At 40.2% G+C, this 15,265-nt stretch overlaps 1 protein-coding gene across 3 annotated transcripts in view; it reads left to right on the plus strand.

Moving 5' to 3' along the window:
• The window catches only part of asah2 (N-acylsphingosine amidohydrolase 2), a 41,235-nt gene extending 27,348 nt beyond the window's left edge, over positions 1-13,887 (plus strand). For all 3 annotated transcript variants that reach the window (XM_060938900.1, XM_060938899.1, XM_060938901.1), the window contains exon 20: positions 13,497-13,887. In XM_060938900.1, coding sequence (XP_060794883.1) covers positions 13,497-13,695 — 199 coding nt within the window. In that variant the 3' untranslated portion in view covers positions 13,696-13,887. The remainder of the gene's footprint in view (positions 1-13,496) is intronic.
• The last annotated feature ends 1,378 nt before the right edge of the window (positions 13,888-15,265 follow it).

The following is a 15,265-nucleotide window of genomic DNA, read 5'->3' on the forward strand; positions in this document are numbered from 1 at the left end:
TTGATAGACCTGTTCTTTAAATATAACCCCGATTCCAAAAATGTTGGGACAAAGTACAAATTGTAAATAAAAACAGAAGGCAATGATGTGGAAGTTTCAAAATTCCATATTTTATTCAGAATAGAACATAGATGACATATCAAATGTTTAAACTGAGAAAATGTATCATTTAAAGAGAAAAATTAGGTGATTTTAAATTTCATGACAACACCACATCTCAAAAAAGTTGGGACAAGGCCATGTTTACCACTATGAGACATCCCCTTTTCTCTTTACAACAGTCTGTAAAAGTCTGGGGACTGAGGAGACAAGTTGCTCAAGTTTAGGGATAGGAATGTTAACCCATTCTTGTCTAATGTAGGATTCTAGTTGCTCAACTGTCTTAGGTCTTTTTTGTCGTATCTTCCGTTTTATGATGCGCCAAATGTTTTCTATGGGTGAAAGATCTGGACTGCAGGCTGGCCAGTTCAGTACCCGGACCTTTCTTCTACGCAGCCATGATGCTGTAATTGATGCAGTATGTGGTTTGGCATTGTCATGTTGGAAAATGCAAGTTCTACCCTGAAAGAGACATCGTATGGATGGGAGCATATGTTGCTCTAGAACCTGGATATACCTTTCAGCATTGATGGTGTCTTTCCAGATGTGTAAGCTGCCCATGTCACACGCACTAATGCAACGCCATACCATCAGAGATGCAGGCTTCTGAACTGAGCGCTGATAACTTGGGTCGTCCTTTTCCTCTTTAGTCCGAATGACACGGCGTTCCTGATTTCCATAAAGAACTTCAAATTTTGATTCGTCTGACCACAGAACAGTTTTCCACTTTGCCACAGTCCATTTTAAATGAGCCTTGGCCCAGAGAAGACATCTGCGCTTCTGGATCGTGTTTAGATACGGCTTCTTCTTTGAACTATAGAGTTTTATCTGGCAACGGCAGATGGCACAGTGAATTGTGTTCACAGATAATGTTCTCTGGAAATATTCCTGAGCCCATTTTGTGATTTCCAATACAGAAGCATGCCTGTATGTGATGCAGTGCTGTCTATGGGCCCGAAGATCATGGGCACCCAGTATGGTTTTCAGGCCTTGACCCTTACGCACAGAGATTCTTCCAGATTCTCTGAATCTTTTGATGATATTATGCACTGTAGATGATATGTTCAAACTCTTTGCAATTTTACACTGTCGAACTCCTTTCTGATATTGCTCCACTATTTGTCGGCGCAGAATTAGGGGGATTGGTGATCCTCTTCCCATCTTTACTTCTGAGAGCCGCTGCCACTCCAAGATGCTCTTTTTATACCCAGTCATGTTAATGACCTATTGCCAATTGACCTAATGAGTTGCAATTTGGTCCTCCAGCTGTTCCTTTTTTGTACCTTTAACTTTTCCAGCCTCTTATTGCCCCTGTCCCAACTTTTTTGAGATGTGTTGCTGTCATGAAATTTCAAATGAGCCAATATTTGGCATGAAATTTCAAAATGTCTCACTTTCGACATTTGATACGTTGTCTATGTTCTATTGTGAATACAATATCAGTTTTTGAGATTTGTAAATTATTGCATTCCATTTTTATTTACAATTTGTACTTTGTCCCAACTTTTTTGGAATCGGGGTTGTAAAACAAGGTGCCCACTCACACCTGATTGTCATCCCATTGATTGAAAACACTTGACTCTAATTTCACCGTCAAATTAACTGCTAATCCTTGAGGTTCACATACTTTTGCCACTCACAGATATGTAATATTGGATCATTTTCCTCAATAAATAAATGACCAAGTATAATATTTTTGCCTCATTTGTTTAACTGGGTTTTCTTTATCTACTTTTAAGACTTGTGTGAAAATCTGATGATGTTTTAGGTCATATTTATGCAGAAATATAGAAAATTCTAAAGGGTTCACAAACTTTCAAGCACTACTGTAGTCTCAGGTACAATGAGTGCAGTTTTATAAGGAAATGAGCTGTAGGTTTTACTGAGCATCTTGCCGAACCAACCACAGTTCTTCTGGACACTTTCACTGTCACACTTGCTTCTTAATTTTGCACCAAAACCCAGCAGCCTTCATTATGTTTTCTTTTTTAAATTGAAAAATGCTCTCTTATGGAATATGCTGCTCAGATACAAACTTTTTTTTCTGTACCATTTAATTTTGTGCTTGAAAATGAATGCAGACATCCCAACCTGCAGAAACTCATTTCAGGGAGGTGTCGTGACCCCCCCCCCGCTGATGGGGAAAAAAGTCATCCCCCCCAAAAGAAAAATATAAATAAATAAATAAAGATGCACATAACAGGGGGGCGATGTAACTTCAACAAATTGTAATTAACTAGTAGCATGTTACAGAGCAAGCCATACAAAACAATACTTATGATATTTCCTTTCATTTTTGCTTTTACATGAATAGAACACAACTTTTTCAGTAACTATTTACGTACATAGGTTGGACATAGCCGGAACGTAGGCCTACTTCCATGTCTCTTCCATGTTAGGATCCAATTTCCTTTCATGTCTTCACATGAATAGAACACTGTTGTTTAGCCTAAATGTACGGTAGGCCTATTCCTTTTCATGTGACTTTTGCAGGGTTTCATTGTATTTTGATGCTGCTTGCTTTGCAGACTTGAGCAATTTCCCTGAAACTTCAAGCTCATAGCACTCTGTGTCAATGAATTTGTTGATTTTACAGGACATCAGGTTCACAAGAGTTTGGTGAGACATCTGACACCTGAATTCAGTTTTGATGTGACGCACCAAACTGAATGCTCTCTCTCCACATCACAATTGGAATTAGGCAGAACCAACAACACCTTCATTAACTGGCAGAGCTCCTTGAATCTGACCTGCCCTCAGCTTACTGATTTTACCTTGGACAGCTTCCCCCAGAACTCATCGATTGACAAATTCTTGTAATTTGGGACCAGTGCTTCCAAATTGGTAGAGGTACTGTATAATCCAGGATTTCCAAGTGGAGTTGTTCTCTGGCATCTGCCTTCATCACATTAGGGAATCTCTCAGCCAAAGTCAAAATCTGCTCTGGTTTCATATCATCTTGGATCTCTGGATTAACCACTGACAGATTTGTCAAGGTTTGGTCTCTCATTGGGAACTTTTCCTTTACTTTTTGGAAGCTCCTGACATAGAATGCTCTGGCATCTTTGAAGAATTGCTTTGTCTTGTAAGGGGGGAGGGCTTCCTCACTTAGCAAGTGCCTCCTTGTCAAGAACCCAACAAAAAGCTCTTCATCTTCACAGTGGATTTCAGGGTTACCCACATCTATCTCCTGCACTTTCTGTTCTCTCAACACCTTTGGCACAATAAATCTGCTTGCTATGTCACGCAGGAGCTCTTCAACACTGTAATTTAATTTGAAAAGAATGGGTGCCTCGTTTCGAAAAATCAAATTAAATTTGTCAAAACACTGTATGACATTGTGGAGAAAGCAAGTGTAAATTTTCATAATTGGGTCTGTCAGCCTCTTCTGAATATCACAGGACTTCTGATTCTCATTATGTGATTCAAAATAAGAAGTAAAGGCAGGCCATTGGTTAAGTAGATGGTCCAAACATTTTCCCAAAGAAAGCCATCGTGTAGGGCAGTGCTTTTGTACTCTCTGGTGGGCTACATTACAGAAGTCCTGAAACTGTTTAAGTTCCTCTCTCCTTTCTGAACTTTTCTCAAAGTAGTAGTAGCTGTCAATTAGCAATTCTTCAGGTGAGAGCTCTTTAGCAGCGATTTTGGCATATATGTTAACCAAGTGACTAGGACAGCCAACACTGTATATATGTGGGGCCTGTGCTTTCAGTCTTGATAAGACAGAGTTGTTTTTGCCAATCATAACATTGCAGTTGTCACTGCTGAATCCTATGCAATTAGACCATTCAAGACCTTTTTCATGCATGGATGATGCAATGCAGTTGAATATATTTTCAGCTCTGGCATCATTGCACACTGGCATATCCACAAATCCACCTGTCCCCTTATCCTGTGCTTCACTGTAGTACCTGACTAAAATAGCACATTCTTTCTCACACATGATGTCATTGCTTTCATCAACCAAAATACTGTATAGCCTTTTTTCTGTCCGGATTAATTTGTACACATCCTCTGAACATTCAGGTTCCAGTGCCAGGTTCATCATAGCTGCTGTCTTAGTGGAGGACCAGGCATAATTTCTTGCTATTTCCGAGTCTGGAAACATTTTCCTAAATAACTTGCCAGTGTGGGCGGCACAGTGGTGTAGTGGTTAGCGCTGTCACCTCACAGCAAGAAGGTCCAGGTTTGAGCCCCGTGGCCGGCGAGGGCCTTTCTGTGTGGAGTTTGCATGTTCTCCCCGTGTCCGCGTGGGTTTCCTCCGGGTGCTCCAGTTTCCCCCACAGTCCAAAGACATGCAGGTTAGGTTAACTGGTGACTCTAAATTGACTGTAGGTGTGAATGTGAGTGTGAATGGTTGTCTGTGTCTATGTGTCAGCCCTGTGATGACCTGGCGACTTGTCCAGGGTGTACCCCGCCTTTCGCCCATAGTCAGCTGGGATAGGCTCCAGCTTGCCTGCGACCCTGTAGAACAGGATAAAGCGGCTAGAGATAATGAGATGAGATGAGATGAGATGAGATGAGATGAGATGAGATGAGATGAGATGAGAAATTGCCAGTGTGCCTACACACATGGAATGGCACATTATGTTCAGCAGCAAAAGATGTGAAATACACCTCAGGTGTAGTAACCTTCTCAATGAGACTCTGCTTTTCTGATGAAAAGAACTGAGATATATTGGAGCAGCCTTCCCTGCACTTATGTTGTGCTCCCTAAAAGATATGAAAGCATATTACAACCCTGATTCCAAAAAAGTTGGGACAAAGTACAAATTGTAAATAAAAACGGAATGCAATAATTTACAAATCTCAAAAACTGATATTGTATTCACAATAGAACATAGACAACATATCAAATGTCGAAAGTGAAAATTTTGAATTTTCTCGTCCCATTGCTTCATGCAATCCATTACTTGGGACCTGGACCAAGAAATAAGAAACTCTCAACCACAGACAAGCCCCATTAATCTCCCACCAGGCCTCCTTTATGTGCCTAAACATCTCCGAGGCCGACTCATGACTTGGGCCCACACATCTCCCACCACGGGACATCCTGGCAGTCAACGAACACATCAGATGCTGAGGAATAAGTACTGATGAGAGAACATGCTCACAGAGATTAACCAGTTCATCACCTCCTGCTCTGAGTGTGTCCAAGCAAACGTTCCTAGAACCCCTCCCACCAGCAAACTGTGTCCCCTCCCAATACCTCAAAGACCCTGGTCCCACCTAGCCATTGACTTCATCACAGACCTCCCCCCTCCCAAGGCAACACCACCATCATGGTAACCATTGACTGTTTCTCCAAAGCTTTGAAACTCCTCCCATTACCTGGCATACCCAGTAAAGTAATGGCCCTTTGCCACTACCCTTTTTCAGCTCACTTCAGCTCGCTTCAGCTCACTTCAGCCCAACACAGCTCGCGTTTCGACTACCTCAGAGCAGCACGACTCAGCTCGCTTCAGCCCTGCTTAGCACCCAAAACTCGCACGGTTTTGGAGTAGGGCTGAAGCGAGCCAAACCGAGCCGAGTGGGGCTAGGGGCGTGAGGAGACACTCCCCTGTGCACTGATTGGTGAGGAGGAGTGTCCTCACATGCCCACACACGCCCCGCGAGCACGCTGGGATCTGTAAACACCGTAAACCCGGAAGAATAATAATTACGAATTACGAGAATTTCTGAAGCCTTATGCGCCTCGCCTCATCTATATGCTCTTGCCAGTATCTGTTGGCGTTGTCGGTGACAACAAGCCACAGCACCAAGACCAGCAGCACTAACGACTCCATGTCCTCCATGTTTATTGTTTACTATCCGGGTCGTGAGACTACCGCTTAAAAGGTCACTGATGTCACTGTTTGCGCCACCTAACGACATCACGTGACGTCCACCCACTTTCGCTAACTCCACCCAATGTGTCCACCCACTTCCAGCCAGCACGGTTCAGCGCGGTTGTAGTCGAAATGCAACTCCAACAGCCCCACTCAGCTCGACTCAGCATGGCACGGCTCAGCCTGACTCAGCCGCGTTGGTAGTGGAAAAGCGGCATAAGTGTCAGTAAACCCGCTGAGAACAGCAATAACCAAACTACAAACATGGACTCTTTGAACTACAACTCCCAAGAAACACAGCACCCTCTGTCACCGGTTTATTGATGACAGCTGCCGCTCATTCCACTAATTGTCAGTCACGCTGCTTAAGCTCCTCACTCACACACCTTCAGTGTGAAGTATTGTTCTGTGTTTCTCCAGTTCATATCAAGCCTCTCATTCTCTGCCTGCCTCTCGTTATTCTGACCTTCGCTTATTTTCTTCGCTTACGTTACCTGTCGTGCCTGTATTACCCCATTTGCTGATCGACCAACCCTTGCCTGTTTTCTGACTATGCTTCCTGTCTCACAGTTTGGCTTTGTCTACAATTTGTGCCCTGCTCTCTGCTGCACATACACTACTGTTCAAAAGTTTGGGGTCACTTTGAAGTTTCCTTATTTTTGAAAGAAAAGCACTGTTCTTTTCAATGAAGATCGCTTTAAACTAATCAGAAATCCACTCTATACATTGCTAATGTGGTAAATGACTATTCTAGCTGCAAATGTCTGGTTTTTGGTGCAATATCTCCATAGGTGTATAGAGGCCCATTTCCAGCAACTATCACTCCAGTGTTCTAATGGTACAATGTGTTTGCTCGTTGCCTCAGAAGGCTAATGGATGATTAGAAAACCCTTGTACAATCATGTTAGCACAGCTGAAAACAGTTTAGCTCTTTAGAGAAGCTATAAAACTGACCTTCCTTTGAGCAGATTGAGTTTCTGGAGCATCACATTTGTGGGGTCAATTAAATGCTCAAAATGGCCAGAAAAAATGTCTTGACTATATTTTCTATTCATTTTACAACTTATGGTAGTAAATAAAAGTGTGACTTTTCATGGAAAACACAAAATTGTCTGGGTGACCCCAAACTTTTGAACGGTAGTGTACATCCATAAGTGCCTGCATTCTGACAGCTTTTAAGTCGAGCATTTTCCATTCAGGACCTTGTGTAAATAATTACTATAGACAGGCATATCAGGTGAAAATCTACATTCAGTTATAATTCCTTGAAACTGTTCTCATTGAATTCAGAATTGAATGCTGAACAACATACCTTTTACAAAATCAAAATATGTTTATCCATTTTTGAGATAATACAAATCAAAAATTGAAGAAATGGCTTAATTTTCAGAAAATTGCCATAATATTATGTATTAGGATCACACAGTCCAAAATGGGCCTCATCAACAAATGAGATCAAATGTTTTTTCTTAATAACTTTTTTTTATTGTTCAAGATATTTACTTTGGAAATTGGCAGGAACATAGATGGCTGTACACCGAATACAAAATTTGAAAAAGTAGTAAAAAACCAATTATACAAATTAATATTTAATTAGTATTATGCTAATTAGGTAAAAAACACCAAAAACATTAAATTGGAACACTCAATAAAAAAGTAATAAAAGATTATTTCTAATACCCTTTTTGTGCTCTGTAGGCCTTTGCATTTCTCAAAAGTAGGACCTACTAGTGTTTTATATGAAAGAATATAAATGATTATTTCGATTAATATTCACAGCTTTCAAGGCTAACCTCGAAAAAACTGTGTGAGCCACATCCAATAAACAATCCCAGTTAATTTAATTGAAATTGACACTCGTGTTTCTGACTTCCATACATCCATTTTCTGCCACTTATCCGGGTCCAGGTCATGGGGGTAGCAGCCTAAGCAGAGCAGCCCAGACTTCCCTTTCCCTGGCCACCTCTACCAGCTCTTCTAGGGGAATACTGAGGTGTTCCCAGGCCAGCCGAGAGATGTAATCTCTCCAGCATGTTCTGAGTCTGCCCTGGGGTCTCTTCCTGGTGGGGCATTCCCAGAGAACCTCCCTTGGGAGGCATCCAGGGGGTATCCTAACAAGGTGCCCAAACCACCTCAACTGACTCCTTATGATGTGGAGGAGCAGCAGTTCTACTCTGAGTCTCTCCTGAATGACCAAGCTTCTCACCCTGTCTCTAAGGGAGAGCCCAGCTACCCTCCAGAGAAAACTCATTTCGACCACTTGTATCTGCAATCTCATTCTTTCGGTCACAACCCACAGCTCATGACCATATATATTTTTTTAAATTAGATTTCATCTACTCACTTTACACAATACAGTAATAAAGACAAAGACAGAGACATACAATAAATAACTAACAAAACTTAAATATGCGCGTAGATGAGGGGCGAACTAACGGACTCGAGGTCCCATAAGGTAAGCCCCATTTACAAAACACAAAGAGAAAAAAAAAGGAAAAAAAAAAAGAAAAAAATTATATACACTACAAAAAATACAATAGGTCAGGGTGGGAATGTAGATGGACCAGTAAATTGAGAGCTTTGCCTTTTGGCTCAGCTCTCTCTTCACCACAACAGACCGGTTTAGTATCTGCATCACTGCTGACGCTGCCCCGATCCATCTGTCCAACTCCTGCTCTCCCCTACCCTCACGAACAAGACCCTGAGATACTTAAACTCCTCCACTTGAGGTAGCAACTCCCCCCTGACTCAAAGTAGACACTCCACCTGTTTCTGGCTGAGTGCCATGGCCACAGACTTGGAAGTGCTGATCCTCATCCCAGCTGCTTCACACTTGGCTGCAAACCATCCCAGCGCATGCTGTAGGTCACAGATTTTTTTAAAAGATTTTTTTTGGGGCTTTTTTCACCTTTATTGGATAGGACAGTGTAGAGACAGGAAATGATGAAGCCAACACCCTCCGCCCCTTGGCTGCACCTAGAAATTCTGTCCATAAAAGTTATGAACAGAACCGGTGACAAAAGGCAGCCCTGACAGAGTCCCACATGCACCGGGAACAAGTCCGACTTACTGTCAGCAATGCGAATCAAACACCTGCTCTGGTCATACAGGGTCTGAATGGCCCTCAGCAGTGGGCCCCAAACCCCATACTCCCGAAGCACCCCCCACAGGGCACCCCGAGGGACACGGTCGTAAGCCTTCTCCAAGTCCACAAAGCACATGTAGACCGGTTGGCCAAATTCCCATGCACCCTCCAGTACCCTTGCAATGGTAAAGAACTGGTCCAGTGTTCCACGACCAGGACAAAAACCACATTGTTCCTCCTGAATCTGAGGTTCAACTATCGACCGGACTCTCCTCTCTAGCACCCCAGCATAGGCTTTCCCGGGGAGGCTGAGAAGTGTGATCCCCCTGTAGTTGGAACACACTCTCCGGTCCCCTTTTTTAAAAAAGTTTCTGACTTTCGGTTTTTTTAAATATCATTCTGACGACAAAGATCTCAATATTTTTCATCAAAACAACTACACTTATGTTCTTAAATAGTTATTTATTTACATGAATCAGTTCGATTTGAAAAAATAAGTAGGTAAATCTATGAAAAGTCACTTCAAAGTCTCCTGTGAATCATAACATCAAAACTAGCTGATGGAAAATTTTGCTGAATACTTCATCAGAAACAGTGAGAGTGAGAGAACATCCCTATAAAAGTTGTCTGATTGATATTCACAAGTAATCCAGTGGGAAACTGATCAGAAGAGAGAGAGAGCCTGACCACTTTCCCGTGACTCAAAAATCACCGGCAGTTTCCTGACGTCATGTGAGCAGAGAGTTTTTACTCTGTTGTACCAACTTCAATCTGCCGTTACTCCCAAAGTACTGAACAGGTCTTAATGAGAGAAATTTCTTTGGAAAGCAGAAATTATAAGCTTTTTAATGATCATATTCATGATAGAAAATATTCAAGAGTTAAGCAATGACAGATTTTGAAACTTAAATGAGTGTCTGCATGCACAATTTTCACACCTTGGCCAGCGAGCGTCTGATATGCCTACTAGAGAAACATAATAATAATGTATGACAGTAGAACAAGTAGAAACCTGTGATATGCCTTACAGCTGACACCGTGTCCAATCAACACCTTCTGACCAATCAGAATTGAAAATTCAACAGCAAGGTGTTATGATTGTCACTGTCCATAGTTTGTAACTTTACTCTGTAAACTGGTGCTGGTGGGAAGGACATGGGCTTGAAATTAAAAATTAATCCTCTATTTCTGGATGTGACATGAAATGAAAAAAATCAAGCACAATCACAAGAATATTATAAATCACATCGATAAAAGTCAGATTAGGGTCCTGTAAATCTTCACCTGCTTCTCTGGAACAGTTACCTAATGCAGTGTTTCCCAACCTTTCTTGAGCCATGGTACATATTTTACATTTGAAAAATCTAGTCTCAATTTACTCACAATTTCCTTAGTGGGAAACCCAGGCCTGTTTAGTTGAACACAAAGCTGATATACTCGTAGGAATTGAAGAAAGACACACACGAAGATCTTCAACAGCTGAGTCTCTCTCCTTTTTTATTTTTTATAGCAGTCATGCTTGAAAAGCCCAGCTCGCATAGATAGGTTGTGGAAAATCACCTTTTTTGCTTTCTTCTGACCTCTACTCATACTAGGGCCTTCATCTGGGTCAGAATTTTCTCCAGGGCCCAGTTTGGATTGTGTACTTTTTCTTTTCAAATATTTACCTATCCAGGGATGAGAGTGGGTGGTCATCAAAAAGGCAGAAAACAAGATAAAGGTATGCGAGGGCACCGAAGGTGCCCAAAGCCAACGGGGGGGTGTCTGGGAGGTATATCCCCCAGGAAAATTTTGAAAAATAAGGCCTTACAAACCACTTTTCCTGCAATCTGAGCTGTAGTAGATAAAAAATATCTGTTGTCTTTTTTATATATTTACATGAAAATGTGTATCAAATCAATAGGAGTATTGTTTGAATTCAAAATAAAGTTTTGAAAAATAAGGCCTTACAAACCACTTTTCCTTCAATCTGAGCTGTAGTAGATAAAAAAAATCTGTTGTCTTTTTTATATATTTACATGAAAATATGTTCCAAATCAATAGGAGTATTGTTTGAATTCAAAATAAAATCACATTCTACATTCAAGGGTATGGTTATAATTCATGATCAACAAAAATGACTAACTAAATTCACATTAAACTTAAGTTCTATTAATTATCAAAATGTTCATATATTAAATAAAATTTCTTAGGGTGACTGACCTTTTCTCCCTATGTCCTCATTAGTTGCATATGATTTCTTCAAAAAGTCTTTTGAAATATTTAAGTTTTCACTGTTAGCATTAATTCAGATTTACTGACTACCTATCATATACATGTTCAATGTATTAAATCAAATGAATGCTAAGTTTATGGGATAATGTCTATGTACACTTTATACAATTATTTATAGTTCACAGTCACTTCTCATTTTCATTTGATAATTTCGACTTCTTCAGCTTTTTGGCCAAAGACAAAAGCTTGTCAGTCCTCTCTTTTGTAAGAACTGTTATGATTGGCTATCATGCTCTCGCCATCGATGTTTTGGCCAATTACATTGTAGATAACACGTATTCTACCACAAGACTTAGCGAGACTAAAGATGGCGAAAATGTAAACATGTAACATCGTCGTAGGAATGAATTATGCTTGAGTATCATGAAGGAACATACCCCAACCCCCCTCAATAAATGAAAAAAAAATTTCTCAACCGATTTGGCATAACATAAAAAGGTCGATTTTTACTCAGAAAAAGCGGAAATCCGCCGAAAAGCGGAAAACTCTCATCCCTGCTATCGCTATCACCGCTGTCACACCCAAAGCATTACTAATTCTATTGTTTGAATGGCAACAGGTAGATACACAGGTTAATTAGCTACCTGCTGCCATCTGTTGGAAGAGTATTTAATTGTTCTGTCGGTCACTATACGTCGCTGGCATAGACGAACGAAGACAAATTATTTGCAGTAAATAAATAATTTTTGGAACAATTAAGTGAAATTGGTTAATGTCCCACGGTACACCTGATGATCTCTCACGGCACACTAATGTGCCGCGGCACAGTGGTTGGGAATCACTGACCTAATGGGTTATTGCTGCTTTTTTGACCTTGTTTCAGACCCAGAAATAATATTTGTAAAGTTTCTTCTTCAATAGAAAGGAAGCTCTTGTAAGCAACTAGTCTTTATTAGTGTCATCTTTGTACATCTATACACATTATCTTACTATCTGTCTTCTCCATCAGGTATTGCCTGTTATACTGCCATCTACTGACAATACATAACAAATTATCCATCATGACAATATTGCTCTTGCCTTTGAGTGCATATGCTGAGAATATGATATGGGGAATCAATCAATCTACTCCAGTTCAGTTAACTCAGCATGCTCATGTTAAAATTCAAGCACAAATGCCTCATTTCTCTTTCTTACCTGAGCTATTATTAAAGATATATGGCCTTTTGATTTCATAAAATCTGTGAAATTATTTCCCTCTGAAATTTGGTCACTGTGATTATATGCTTATTTCTTCAATATCTAAACAAACAAACAAACGCAGGCCATTTTGTGGCTGAGAAGTTATTTAATTTGAGGGGATTCCTGAGCAAATAATGTGCATGAAATCACTCGCTTCACACAGTCAAGCAGACAGAGGAAGTCTGTGTTCGCATGCACAGGTTTACCTTCTTCTTTTGGGTTTTACAGCAGCTGGCATACCCAGTGTTGCATTACTGCCATCTACAGGTTTACCTTGACCGTGCACTGACAGTTACATCATTCTGTCATTAAACAAACGGCTGATCACACCAAGGTGCTTGCTGACCACCGATATTTATTAGTTTGGTCCTGCGTTTCCTTTCCTTTGCAACATAAAATCTTTTCTTCTCCCTTTCTGTTACTATAGTCAGTCTTTCACGTTTCATTTGCACACTCACGTCTTCCATTTTTCTCTCCTGTTTCAAATTTGTATCCCACAATGCCTTGTGCAAATGGGGAAAGGCCACTACATGATGCATGATGTAGTATCTTGAATTGGGTAATGGTGAAGCAGGAAAAAATAGTGGAGAATTTAGGGCCACATGGCCCTAAGTTCGTTAATTGTTCTGTTAAATAAAATAAAATAATAATAATTATTATTATTATTAAATAATAATAATAATAATAATAATAATAATAAAATTGGAAGTCTCTGATTCGAATTCAGTAGCTTTCAGTCCACTAAACGAAAATAATTGGGTGTCAGGGAAAATTCTTTTTATGACCTAAACTTGAAAAATCTAAAAGGCAGTCTACCTTTAAAGTCCATGGACCTGTTTTTTGTCCTTCTTGTGCTTAGGTTGAGTAGGTTTCATAGTATGCCATGTTTGAAGTGGCATTTTGTGGTTATAGTGTTGAAATTGCTTCTGTGAAGAGTTAAGATAGGTTTAAAGGTCAAGAGTGATGACAGAGAGATTGGATCATGACTAAGCTCTGTGTCTGTGCGTGTGGGTGTGTGTGTTTTTCAGATTTCACTGGATTAAAGGGACACGTGGTCAGAGCAATGCCACAGTGGAGTGGCATATCCCTCTCTCAGCAGAGACTGGCAAATACAGGATTCGTCACTTTGGACATTCCAAAAAGTTAAATTTTTTCACTCCTGTGATCACTCCATATGAGGGCATGTCAGATACATTCAGCGTCACCAAAACACTCTATTCATTTTGAATGCTCAATAGTGCCTTCATAGTAAGACAACCACGACATCCAGACATTCTACTGATGTCAAATGAATGTTATGTTGTAATGATTGCTGTGATCACTGTGTATGTGTGTCAAGTAACATCATTGTATTTGGGCTGTATGAAATGTATTCTTTGTAGTTATTCCTAAAATAAGAATAAATGTTGATCATCTCCACAGAGTAAGTAAGTAAATAAATAACAGACACAGAATTGAACGGAATTTATTGATGGTCCATCGACACATCCAAATTATCCCATTTCTCCCTCTTGTTTTTTAGCATAATGATGTTTTGAATTGATCAAACTTCCCGATCACCCACTTTTGATTCCCCTCTAGTTCTTGCCAGTCATTGGGACAGATGATTTGCAATATCCTAAAACAACGTCTTACAAATAGCGTTGGAATTCAGGTATAAAAATAAGTTCTAAGTGCTTAACACACTTTAATACTGTCACTGTTTAGGCATCTAGATATCTGACAAAATGTCACATTCTTTATCCAACAAAAGATGAGGTGGGATATTCAAAGGTTTTAGTAGGTAGCAAGCTTGGAAATATTATAATAAATGTCAAATACAGAGAAAATAAAATCTTATAATGTTCTTTTAAAAAAAGAACAGACAAAATGCATAGCAAAGCAACATGAAAGTGTATGTATAGGCTTTTGTTATAATAAACATTCCTTTATATATATATATATATATATATATATATATATATATATATATATATACACACACACACACACACACACACACACACACACACACACACACCGATCAACCATAAAATTAAAAATGCTGACTGGTTCAGTGAATAACATTGATTATTTTGTTACAATAGCACGTGTCGAAGGGTGGGATATATTAGGCAGCAAGAGAACAGTCAGTTATTGAAGTTGATGTGTTGGAAGCAAGAAAAATGGGCAAGCGTAAGGATCTGAGCGACTTTGACAAGGGATAATTGTGATAGCCAGCATAGAAGGACAACCGGTGAACCAGCTCCAGGGTCAAGGGCAGCCAAGGCTCATCAATTCAAATAGGGCACAAAGGCTAGCCCATATGGTCCAATCTCACAGAAAAGACACTGTAGCACAAACTGCTGAAAAAGTTCATGCTGGCTAAAACAAAAAAGGTGTCAGCATGAACCTTTTCAGCAGTTCATGCCCCATGCGACTCAATGAGCCTTCGATACCCATGACCCTGTCCCTGGTTCACCAGTTGTCCTTCCTTGAACCACTTTTGGGAGGTACTAACCCCTGCATACCGGGAACACCCCACAAGATGTGTCATTTTGGAGATGCTCAGACCCAGTCATCTAGCCATCACTATTATCCCTTGTCAAAGTCACTCAGATCCTTATGCTTTCCCATTTTTCCTGCTTCCAACACATCAACTTCAAGAATTGACTGTTCTCTTGCTGCCTAATGTATCCCACCCCTTGACAGGTGCTATTGTAATGAGATAATCAATGTTATTCACTTCCTGTCAGTGGTCATAATGTTATGGCTGATCACTGTATGATCTATCTTTTATTAAAGTAAATACTAAAAC

Source organism: Neoarius graeffei, chromosome 14, assembly GCF_027579695.1.
Source record: "Neoarius graeffei isolate fNeoGra1 chromosome 14, fNeoGra1.pri, whole genome shotgun sequence".
NCBI lineage: Eukaryota > Metazoa > Chordata > Actinopteri > Siluriformes > Ariidae > Neoarius > Neoarius graeffei.